This window comes from Fusarium phalaenopsidis (assembly GCF_050370095.1).
Source record: "Fusarium phalaenopsidis strain FUZ10S chromosome Unknown contig_32296, whole genome shotgun sequence".
Classification (NCBI taxonomy): Eukaryota; Fungi; Ascomycota; class Sordariomycetes; order Hypocreales; family Nectriaceae; genus Fusarium; species Fusarium phalaenopsidis.
The window spans coordinates 168,464-180,473 of NW_028145408.1; the positions used below are offsets into that span (position 1 = coordinate 168,464).

General features: G+C 44.3%; 2 protein-coding genes across 2 annotated transcripts; one reads left to right on the forward strand and one right to left on the reverse strand.

Moving 5' to 3' along the window:
* Positions 1-6,457: 6,457 nt before the first annotated feature.
* LRP88_05647 (uncharacterized protein) lies at positions 6,458-8,384 on the reverse strand (the record flags this gene model as incomplete). Its single annotated transcript, XM_083242197.1, has 2 exons — positions 6,458-7,531; positions 7,626-8,384. The coding sequence occupies 2 exons, from the start codon at positions 8,382-8,384 to the stop codon at positions 6,458-6,460; spliced, it is 1,833 nt and encodes a 610-aa protein (XP_083101133.1).
* A 1,348-nt stretch (positions 8,385-9,732) lies between these two features.
* LRP88_05648 (uncharacterized protein) lies at positions 9,733-11,074 on the forward strand (the record flags this gene model as incomplete). The annotated part of the gene is made up of 3 exons (XM_083242198.1): positions 9,733-10,348; positions 10,406-10,667; positions 11,002-11,074. The coding sequence occupies 3 exons, from the start codon at positions 9,733-9,735 to the stop codon at positions 11,072-11,074; spliced, it is 951 nt and encodes a 316-aa protein (XP_083101134.1).
* Between the last annotated feature and the right edge of the window lie 936 nt (positions 11,075-12,010).

Consider the following 12,010-nt stretch of genomic DNA (forward strand, 5'->3'; position numbering starts at 1 on the left):
GTTTTATACTAATAGTATTAGCATAATATCTAAGAGATATTAATATACTCTTAGTATATTAAGTATATCCTTATATTATCTTATAAATTAAAAGGTATTTTTAAATATTAAGGGTTTTTAGCTAATTCTTAATAATAAGCTTAAATATAAATTTCTTACTTATTTAATATTTTTATATATTCTTATATAATCTAGATATACCTTTCCCTTAGGCTATTTTAATATTTATTATTATTTTTATTATATAATTAGGGGTAGTCTTCTTCCTTTTATAGTTTTTTATTACTCTTCTAGGGCTTCTTAGAGCGCTCTTAGCATAGTTCTCTCTATAGTTTTTAGGCCTTATACTTAAACTTAGTTTAATTAATATTATTATTACTTATCTTAGTAATCTAATTATTATATAATAATCTACTATATTAGTCTATTTTTTATTATTTATAGATTTTATTATATTTTTATAATGCCTTAATCTAGTATTAAGGGCATAGGGTATAGTTATACCGCGCGGGGTTATCTTATTAGTAGTCCCTTTAGTAGACTATAGCGGGCACTAGTAGTTATTCCTTCTCTTTATATCCCATAATCCATTTCTTATAGTTAAATCCTTCTATAGCGGCTTCTTAGAAGTCAGTTTATCCATTTAAGGTTTATTATGCTAGGGGGGATATTATAGGTTCTTTGATTTTAGGCTCAGCGCGTCTAATCACGGCGATAATACGCTATAGCATTAGGTTACCTAGTTGCTATCTTTTCTTATTAGGCTCTAAGAGTAGTTTCTATCTTATATATTTTATAATATATAAGCGGTTAGTTTTTTAGGGTTTAATTAGTTTATAGAGTTATTCCTTTGTGATATTATTAATTATATAATTACCTTTTACTTATTTTTCTAAGAGGTATACTTAGCTATATAGCATATCTAGCTTATTTAGTTAGATGCCGGTTTTATTATATCCTTATTAAGCTATTCTAAGTATTTTAATAATATAGATAGCTATCTAGGGTTTAATATCTGCCTAGGTGGATCTTACTTATTTCTTACTTTCTAGGAGGGGCTATTATAGCTTTAGTTAATAGTGCCCTTTCTTTATATCTCGCTACTTCCTTCGGCATTTATTAGCCTTATGGCCCTTCTTATAGCAGTAATAATATTTAATATCCTTACTATCTCTCTAGGCTACTCTAAGTTCTATAGGTCCCACGTGGGTTTTATAAGAGGTATTACCCCTAGTTTATTCTCACTTTTAAGATTAATTAGCATTATTCTTATTACCTTAAATTTATCCTTTATTAGATTTCTTTATATATTATTTAAACTATTAGTTATTAATCTTAATAGTTATATTAATATAATCTTAGAGGTTATTAGGTTTTTTTATTTTATAAAGCTTATCCTTAATCTTATCCTTAAGTCCTTTATAGAAAGTAATCTAAAGGGCATTTATTCCCTAATTAAGAAATAAGGTAATTTATATAAACTCGGCTATATAGGTTAAGGCGGCCTTTATTTATTATAAGTTCTTAAGTTTCTATATAGCTTATTATTTTTTATTAATAATTTTAAAGTTATATTTAATTATTTCTTTAAAGTTTTTATATTTAGCGAAAAAGAGTTATATTTCCTTAGTGGGTTTATTTTTAAGAAAGTTATATAGCTTAGGTTTAAACTAAGTAAGTGTATTACCTATAAGGTATCTACTAGTATATAAGACCTTGCTTTTAGCGCTAGCTATCCTAGTAGGAAAGTACTATTAGTATGCTCTAAGGGATATAAAAAACATCTTAATATATATAGCCTATCTATTAAATAGTTCTAGGTCCTTGGGTTTAATAATCTTACTAATATCTTTATAGGTAATACTAGCGGCGGTATACTTAAATATTAGGTTACTAAGATTATAAACCTGCTATTATACTAGGTTATTTTACTGAGTTTAGAGCATAGTAAGTTAATTAATCTGGTTTTATTATTTATTAATTATCTACTAGTATTACTATTATTACTATTCCATAGCTTAGCAGAAACATTCTTATATATTATTTATTAATACCTTTATACTAGCTAATTATTTCTAAGTAATCCTAGCGTTATTATATGCGCTATCTAAGAGGTTATTATATTAGATACTTAGGTAGTTATACTTATTTCTAAGTTTATAAACCTTATCCTTATATAAGGCCAGGACAATATATTCTTTGCTATTATTATTAGTATCTATTAGGATATTAAGTTCCTCTAGTTTAATCGCGGGCTATCCCTATTAAGGGGTAATAAGTAGCTTACTACGAGGGGTAAAAGGAAATCTAATATTAAGTGCTATAGTAATAATATTACTTAGAGTATATAATATATTACTAAATAAGAGCTATTAATATATAATAATTATATATTTTCTAAGAGATAAGCTAGTTATACTAGGTTTATATTAGTAGGGAGTACTAGGCATAATCTAAGCAATAAGTTATAAGTTACATCTAATAATATACTTAAAGGTATTAAATATAACTAAGTTATATTAATAGCTAAGGTAGCTTATATATAAGAAAGTATAATAAGTATATTCTATATACTTAGTCTAGCTTATGATTTGTAAGTTAAGGCTCACAGTGAGTCGTAATCTAGATCGTGAGTCCTATCTCGAGGCTCACGGTATGTACCGTTGGCGGCGTGAGTCGCAGGGTAATCGGCGGTTATGGTGGGCCACACGTGACCCCGGCGGTTGTTATAACTGGTGCCGTGATACTTTAGTATTAATTACCTAGAGAATTATAACTTATTCTTAGTTCTTAGGCTAAATTAATTTTAAGTTTTTATATCTTTTTATACTTATAATAATTATTTTATTTATAATTATACTTATTATAAAGCTAATCTTATTAAAGTTATAAATATTAATAAAAGTAATATTATATTTTATAATTATATTTATTATAAATATAAACTAATTATAAATAATAATTAAATCTTTATATTTAATCTTTTAATAATTATATTTATAAAAGAAATATATCTTAAGGTTTAAATATTACTTAATAAAGTTAAAAGCCTATTACTTATTAATAAGTAATATATTATAATTAATAAGTAATTAATTTATTATTTCTTTAATACTATATAGTCACGAGGGAAAGCCTCGCGAATCTAGGTCAAAGATAAATTAAACTATAATCTCTTCCTCTAGATTAGATAGCTTATATAATTTAGGGATCTAATTAACTCGAGATTAAATGCTATTCCATCGGCGACGGAGCCTTTGCTCCTTGATCTTATAGATTATTGCAGCACGTCGAATACTTAGTTTCAGGTCATTTTAAAGGGCAAGAAGGGCAAGAAGCGTTCTTGCCTCTATATTTGATTGTGGCATCCTAAATGGTTGAGAATCAATTAATTAGATAAAAGGAGGAGAAGTTGAGGGATTTTTGCGCCGCATGCTTGTCTGCGCCGCATGCTTATCATATACGTTATACTTATTATATACGTTATGTTTGGGCATAGCTATTTAAGCTTATATTGTTAGGGTTAAAATCCTTAATATAATAAGCTAGATATAAAACCAGATGTATAGCCTTAAAGTATGGGCTACATTTTATATCTAGTCGTATGAACCTCGTGGTGATATGTGATACTTTGTTATTCAGAGTCGCAAGGTGGGAGATAAGAAGCTCGGCTCCGAGGCAAACAAGCTATGCCAGATTAGACAAGGCCAGGTCGGTCTTTCGGCCCCCAGTTGAATGCCGAGAGTTGTCCCTCAACTGGGCACCTCCGAATTCTCGGTCCTCCTCGATCCAGTGATGCTCTTGTGTCCGCAATAGCAATGAACCCAGAAAGCTCCACTTCGAAGAGACAGCAACGCAAAGCGTGCGACACGTGCCGTCGTCGAAAGGTTCGGTGCGACATACCTGCCAATGCCTCTGAGCCTTGTTCAGGGTGTGTCGCAAAGCGGGTATTGAATGCCGGTAAGTCTTGCGGGACCTTTGGACTTTGGACTTGAGTGCGAGCTCAGCTTCATGGCCAAGAGCAGACCCGAGATCAAAGCTGATCATTGACTGTAGCTACACCACAGAGTGGGCGAGGCCCCGGCGTCAGGCCGCTCGATTCAGACAGTCAGCTCGCATCGATCAACCACTGGACTGGAGCCTTCGGCCCTCCTCCACACAAGGTCCATCTGAGGGGACGTTTACGCAAGCTGTTCGCGGCGTGAAGAAGCCTCAGGATCGGTGCCGCTTAGAGACGGGACGGATCCTATCTGGAACTGGCACGAATCCGCGGTAAGGGCTGCTTGAGCGCTGTGGGCTGGGTGAACATAGGATAGCTGTGCAGTATCGTCATCCTCGGAGTGGCCTCGCCGATTTTTTCAAGCACGGGATCGACGCAGGCGTCTGGTCTATATTTGATTCCTATGACAGCTTCCGCATCGCCTATATCGGCACGAGCGTGTCAAACCTCCACCATCTTGTTGATCTTCACCGATCCTCTCGGACGCTTCCACTTTCGCCGGCAGTAGAATCAAGATCAGCATTTATCCAAGACCATGGAGATAGCACTGCTGGGGCAGCATCCACGGAGCTCGACCTTGACACACGCGCCAACACGCTGCTTCATTATCCTAACCCTCAAATCCGACCACTGAAGCCATGGAAACCGACGCCTGACATGTGGTGCTTCTCTTCCAGTCAAAATCTCGCCGACGAAGTCTCTTTGTTTCCCACCCCAGAAGTCAGAGATGCCCTTGTGGCCGCCTACTTTCAACACATTCATCCGCTTTTGCCAATAATCTCCATGCCAGAATTCTTAGCCACTTATCGTAACCCAGCAAAGCCTCCGCCTCTACTACTATTCCAAGCCCTACTCATGGCTGGAGCGCACGCCTGCGAACACCCATTGATCGTCAATGACAGGCATGCCATCAAGAGTATGCTGTTTCGCCGGGCTAGCCTCCTCTATCATGCACGTCATGAATCAAATCGACTTCATCTAATGCAAGCTGCTATCCTATTCACCTGGCATATCGGCGATGGAGATACCATATCAGGCGGGCCGTGGTATTGGTCCGGCCTTGCTGTACGTCTTGGCTGTGGGCTAGGAACTCATCGTCACAGTCCTGCTCTTCCGCCGCTGGAAAAGTCTCAATATAAAAGGTGCTGGTGGCCGGCCTTCATTCTAGAAGTACTGGCATCCCTCAAAAATAGACAGCCATGCACCATCCGGGCTAAGGATATTAACCAGAGAGCACTTAAAGAGGAAGACATGGTAGACACGCAGGGTGGCTCATCGGTACCATTGAGCACCCAGGAGAGAAGTCCTGCAAATCTTGATATACCTCTTGTTATGAGTCTGACGAACCCGGATTACCTCAACCAAATGGTTGAGCTCGCGTACATCGGGCTCCAAATCTTGGAAGCGAATGCACCAGCAACGAAATGGACCGTCGATCTCGATAGCATCAACAGGCAACTTGGACGCTGGGCTCTGCGCGTGGGCGTATCGCCAACTGGAAGAGCCGATGATGCTGCTGCAAAATGCCACCGTATCCACTACAACCTCATGTTGTTTCACCTATACCGTCAGTTCGACAATGCAGACAGCCGGACTGTGCGCTCTACTGCAGCCCAGGAAATTGTCAGTTCACTAGAAAGGCTTTCTGACCTCGGGAGCCTCTGCCAGTGTCAATTCACGGGGGTGAGCGCAGCGACAGCGGCGGGGATGCATCTCGTGAGTGAGGTTCGTACTGCTACAGAAGCAGGCAACTTCCTGGTTGTGGTGCACGCTCTTGATAAGCTTTCAAGACTGGTTGAGTGCGCCAAGCTCCTAGCCAAATATTGGCCCAACGCCGACGCGATATACAGCGTGTTCCATGACCTGCACCAAAAGTTTGAAGGTTATGCTAGAGACGGCGGCCAGGGTGACCAAGCCACTTTACCAGATTCCCAGCCCGACTGGAACCTTTTGCTAAGCGGAGCTCAAATTCCACCTCTTGACGAGGCATTAATGGGTCAGGACTGGTTGAACATGCCAACATGGTCAGGGTTGGCTTGACTCACCTGTCAACCCTCCAGAATGGCATACGGGTGTACGTGCAGAGGATGCAATGCAGAGCACAATTTGAACGAGGGTGCAGGTGAACAATCGAGCTGTTCTGTACACTACACATAAACATCTGGTACCATGTTATTCGGTTCCATAAGCCGAGTTTTGTCGCAAGTCTTGCTGCCGGGTTAAGCTCAAGCCGACTCTTTGATCCTCTTCGAGCAAACAGAGATTCTTTGTTCAAGTTCGGACTGCGCAACCAGAAGGAAGCTTGTCTTCTCGTTTTACCAGAAATGACATGAGCCAAATGCAAGACTATTCCTTTAACTTTATGTCACCCAAATGGGGATCAAGGTAACCCAGTATGTATTGCAGCAAAGAAGAAGAAAAAGCTACACTACATGCTCTTGATATTTCCATTTACTTTTATAGCCGGCTCTCTCTGTCTCGCTTCAAGTCGTGCAAAACCTCAGCTGCAGCCCGCTCACCACTCTGAATGGCACCCTCCATGTACCCTTTCCACTCAGACGCAGTTTCTGTCCCGGCAAAATGCAGATTGCCGCAAGGCTCCCGAAGTGCATTACCACCGAGAGTATCGAGAACGCCAGGCGTCAGGGAAGCACAAGGACAACCCCATCCTGAGTACTCATCCAGGGTCCATTCGTACGTTACCATTTCCACAAAATCGCGAGAGGCTTCTGTCTCGGAGCCATATAACTTCCCTATTTGCTGGATGAGGGCCTGTTCACGGTCCTTGGTCGGTAAAGCTGCCCAAACTCGGCCCTGTTCGGAACTCATGATACAGGTGAGGATGTACTTTTTGTCAGGAAGGCTAGACGAGTCACGAATGACTGACGCAGGTCCCGAAAAGGAGTGGGCCAGGCCGCAGAAGCCTTTATGGGCCCAGAATGGCTCGCGAAACACCATCATTGCCTTGGTGTAGTACCCGTACGTGCTGGAGTTTGCCCATGCTTGCTTAGAGGGAGGCAACTCGGGGCTGAAGTGGATGGTCTTGAGGATGGGGCTGGGAACCGTCGTGATGACCTTGCGTGCCTCGATTATCGTGTCATGGCTTGCAACGTTTACCCCATTCCCGTTGTTGGTCTGTGTTACATGAGTCACCGGACTGGGCAGACGAACAACACCTTGCGGGAGCGCATCTGCCAGCCCGTTGGCCATGAGTTGCATGCCCTGGCGAACGCGCAGATATTGGGCACCACCCTTGCGATCAGACCTTATCTGCAGGAGCCCACCGCCGGACTTGCAATAGCTAAGGAAGAATAGGGCCGAGATGTCGCTCGGATCCTGACCCAGCATTGCTCGAGTCCATACAGCAGCCGTAGCCAGACTGGCAGGGGTGGCACCGCGAGAAAGCAGGTACGCCTCAAACGTGAGTGAGTCCCAAATATCATTCCGTGGCCTAGCCTTGTCAAGAGTCTGGCAGTCTGCCTCGACCGTGTCGCGGATCCGAATGACATCGCGAGCACTCGCCTCGTCAAACTGTGTGTTGGGAGCACAAGTCAGTAAAACAGCTTTACAATCTCGTGTGAACGGCGCACCGCATCATCCAGAGCCATGATTGTAATCGACATACCTGAGGAATATCTCCGTAATCGAATGTCGAGCATTGTCCATCCTTGTCCTCCAAGACGCAATTCCCGTTGGTGTTCTGCTCTAGAATCTCAGCACCAAATCGCTTTGCCAGCGCATAGACCTTGCTTTGATTCGTATCGTTGATCCATGCAGCGCCCACATCAATGGTTCCCGAGCCGCACTTGTCCGACAGCGGTTGACTCCAGGTTTTGCCCCCGACGCGGTCTCGCGCTTCTAGAACAACGACAGTCAAGCCCGCACTATGGAGCTCCGAGGCTGCGGTTAGGCCGGCTAGCCCTGCTCCTATGATGACTACATCTACCCGCTGTTGTGGGGGCCCTGCCACGTGTTGTTGCTGGATCGAAGATTTTGGGTTACGGGCAACGACGGCGTCGATCTCGAAAAGCCATTCCGGGCTAGCCAGGGCGGGAACACGGATGAGAGTGATAGCTGGGCGATGGCCGCTTAGGAATCGCTTGATATGCTTGGTATGCTTGCGCTGAGAAGGGTCGTAATTGACGATGAGAACTGTGAGCTTGACAATATCGTGAACCTCAGCCCCCGCTGAGATCAAGATCTTACGCAGGTTGAAGAGGGCCAGGTGGATCTGAGACTCGTAGTCTTGCGGCACTCGACCGTCTTTGTTGCTGCCCACCTGACCTGACACGTGGATGATTTGCGCACCGTCTGGGGAGACTGTTGCTGGAGCATAGTATGCGTTTCCAGTACTGGCCAGGCCGACCGTCTCAATGCGGGCCATGTTGGTAGAGAGTATCGGTATTTGGTTCGAGACTTGGGTACCAAAGAGACGAGCGTGAATGAATGTTGTGCAGCTTGTCGATCAGGGTCGTGGAATACGAGCTGATACTTAATAAATTCTAAACAAGTACCGCCATGGGTGCTCGATATCTAGCCAGAGTCCCTCATGATTCTAATCATAGCAACCAGCAATTGCTTATCCACCCATACCTATGCCAGCTGTGCCGGGCCGTTGTGGATACTACTTCTCGGCACCGAAGGTGGGGCCCCTCAGAGCCCTCGGCAACTCCATTTGTTCGGGGTCGTGCGTCTCCGAAGGCGAGATTTGCCAAAGATGGGCATCGCTTCTGATACACTCGGGTAATCGAGCAGGTAAGCGGGAGTCTGGGCCTTCAGCTGCGGAGCAAATCGGCTCGGCAAGGCCCGATGTTTCGTAGTTTACGCAGTCGGTTGAGCTCTGTCTGAGTGGACTGGGTGTGCCATAATGATCAAGTCAGTGTGAGACTGAGCCTTCTGTTGCTTCGTTATCACGCATAAAAACCATGCATCTGGCTAAACACTCTAGCCCCTGGTGTCGCAATCGTTTATCTTGGCCGCCTTGCCAGTTTTGATCGGAGACGCATCCACGGCTGCTTTTGTTCTTTGTGCATCTTTACGAACACAAGATGGGAGAGAAGTCCTTCAACTAACGGCTTAACAATGCTCAGTTGTTGGTCGGGAGCAAATTTATTGACAATGAATGGCTTCCATCACTATCTCGCAACACTTTCGATGTTTTTGGTACAACCTCTGTCATCACCAGATGCTTCCTGAGCGTCGAGAATCTATCAAAAGTGCTAACCTTGGTTGATGATCATAGACCCTGCCACCGGTTTCAAGCTCGGCTCATGTCCCGAGTCTACCCCAGACGATGCCCTCAAAGCAATCGCCGCCGCCGCCGCCGCTTTTCCTGATTGGCGATCTCGTTCAGGACGCGAAAGATCACGGATTCTGCGCCGCTGGTATGAACTTATACTCGAAAATAAAGAGGATTTGGCAACTCTGATAATCTCCGAGAATGGGAAAGCTCGCCCTGATGCTCTCGGAGAGGTTTTGTTCGCCGCCGGATTTGTCGAGTGGTTCTCCGAAGAAGCTGCCCGCGTTTACGGAGACATAATCCCCCATAGCTCCAATACCTTCCAGGTATCTGTAACCAAGGAGCCGGTCGGCGTTTGCGGGCTGATGACTCCGTAGGTACTGCTTCTAAAGTATAGGAGCTGCCCCCTTTGGTGTTTTGCTACCGCTGCTTAGCAGACGCTTGACTGGTGATGTGGCTGACATTGTATTCAAGATGGAATTTCCCAGCCGGCATGGTCACTCGCAAGATAGCCCCTGCCCTAGCAGCTGGATTTACCGTCGTTCTCAAGTCCCCTGGAGAAACTCCCTTCTCGGCCAATGCCCTAGCAGTCTTGTCCCAGCAGGCTGGCGTTCCTAAAGGCGTGATCAATATTGTGACTGCGCTGGATAACACACCACAGGTGGGCCAGACACTCTGCTCTTCCGATGTCATTCGTAAAATATCCTTCACAGGATCGACGCGAGTTGGGAGACTTCTCATGTCACAATCTAGCAGCACGATCAAGAAGCTGAGTCTCGAACTTGGTGGAAATGCCCCCTTCATTATCTTCAAGGATGCAGATCTGGACCTGGCGCTGAGAGAGGCTCCCAATGCCAAGTTCAAAAGCAGTGGGCAGACTTGTGTTTGTGCAAACCGCATTTACGTGCAGACAGACATTGTTGAAAACTTCACGCATCGCTTTGTTGAGGCCGTCAAAACCTTCAAACTGGGATCTGGTCATCAAGATGACACCACACATGGGCCGCTCATATCATCCTCGGCTGTAGAAAAGGTGGCAGCGCTGGTCGACAATTCATTGACTCAAGGCGCAAAGGTCCTTATTGGTGGCAAGACACGCCCCGATCTCGGTAGGCTTGACAGTATCCCCTCCTAGAATGAGTGGTACTGACTAGGTATGCCCTCAGGGCCTAGCTACTATGAGCCCACCATCTTGACGGATGTGCGTACCGATATGAGAATCACCCAGGAAGAGATATTTGGTCCCGTGGCGACAATCATTCCTTTCGTAACCGAAAATGAGGTCATCAACAACGCCAACGCCTGTAACGTGGGCCTTGCTTCATACGTCTTCACGGAGAACTTGAATCGCGCACGTCGAGTATCCGGCTTGCTCGAAACCGGCATGGTTGCCATAAATTCAGGATCTGTATCGGATTCTGCAATCCCGTACGTATAGGCCTTTGCGTTTGACTTTCCCAAGTTGCTTCAAGTTAAGATGCTGATTCGGCATTGCAGGTTTGGAGGAATCAAGCAATCTGGGCTTGGTCGAGAAGGGAGTAAATATGGCCTCGATGATTATTTGCAGCTCAAGACAATCATCACAGGCAATACCCAGATCCAACATAGGGCTCATATTTGATCCTGTACCAAGTTTCTGTCTTGTAGAGCAGTGGAATCTCAGAACGCTTCTTAAATCATTCGACTTCCGTTTGGAGTTTGGATCATGTGCCTGAATCAATTTTGGGTGTGTCATCGGTGATGCGGTGCTAACGTCCTTCAGCACTCGCTCTAAGGCAGCTGCAGGCCTAGCCTCGCAGCAGGAAGATGATCAAGGTAACCATAGACTGGGTTAAATCATAGGCCAAAGATTGCTTGATGGTGTGGGCGAAAGTCAAATTTTTTACGTCAATGTTAGCACAATGATAGATGACAATTACGGGCTCTGTCCGGCTGCGAACCAAATAAATGCAACATGGTGAATCGTCTTTCGTGCACAGAACATACGAGATCATCGGTTCTAATGCAGCGAGTTTTTGTCTACTAAAACTACCTTCTGTCGAACACCCGTCAAAGATACTATATATAGGAAATATGTTACTCATAGATTACACGCAGGCGCATTACCGCTGACTGCAAGCGAGTATAGGTTCCGAGAGGCTTGATAGAGGAATGCGTTTCCGGCTGTACTGGCGGAGAGGATAATGGCGCCGGTAATGATGCTACCCAAGATAGGAATGCCGGCGTTCTTGACTGCAATAACGAATGGGGAGCTCGCGACCCCTGATTCTTGTAACATAGGATCATTGTAAGGACAGCTGATGCCAATGGTAACCATCAGAGGAATAAAAAGGAACACTAGACGCCAAAAGAACCGTCTTGAAGCTCTAGGAAGGTTGAACCGCGGAGATTGCATTTCGCCGGCCGTAACAATTAGATACTCAGGGTTCAGCACAAAGGCGAAGGACGCCAACGCGAGACAACGCAATAGTGCAAGAAAGAGACCCAAGTCTCCCTCCTTGATGTACGGTCGCGTTGCCCCCGGATTGTTCCAGTACTTGAATCCCAAGAGCTCATGGTTAGGGCCACCACCGAAACACAAAACAATGGACAGAATGACGAGTCCGACGATCAAAAGCAATTTAGTCCCTGCTGCCCAGAACTCGACTTCGCCAAACCACTGAACAGGCAGAAAGTTGAGTGAGACAATGATGACAAGCAGAATAGTCATCCAGACGGCCGGGTTGACACTGGGATCCCAATACTCGACAAGGAGAGCAACGGCAGTCAGC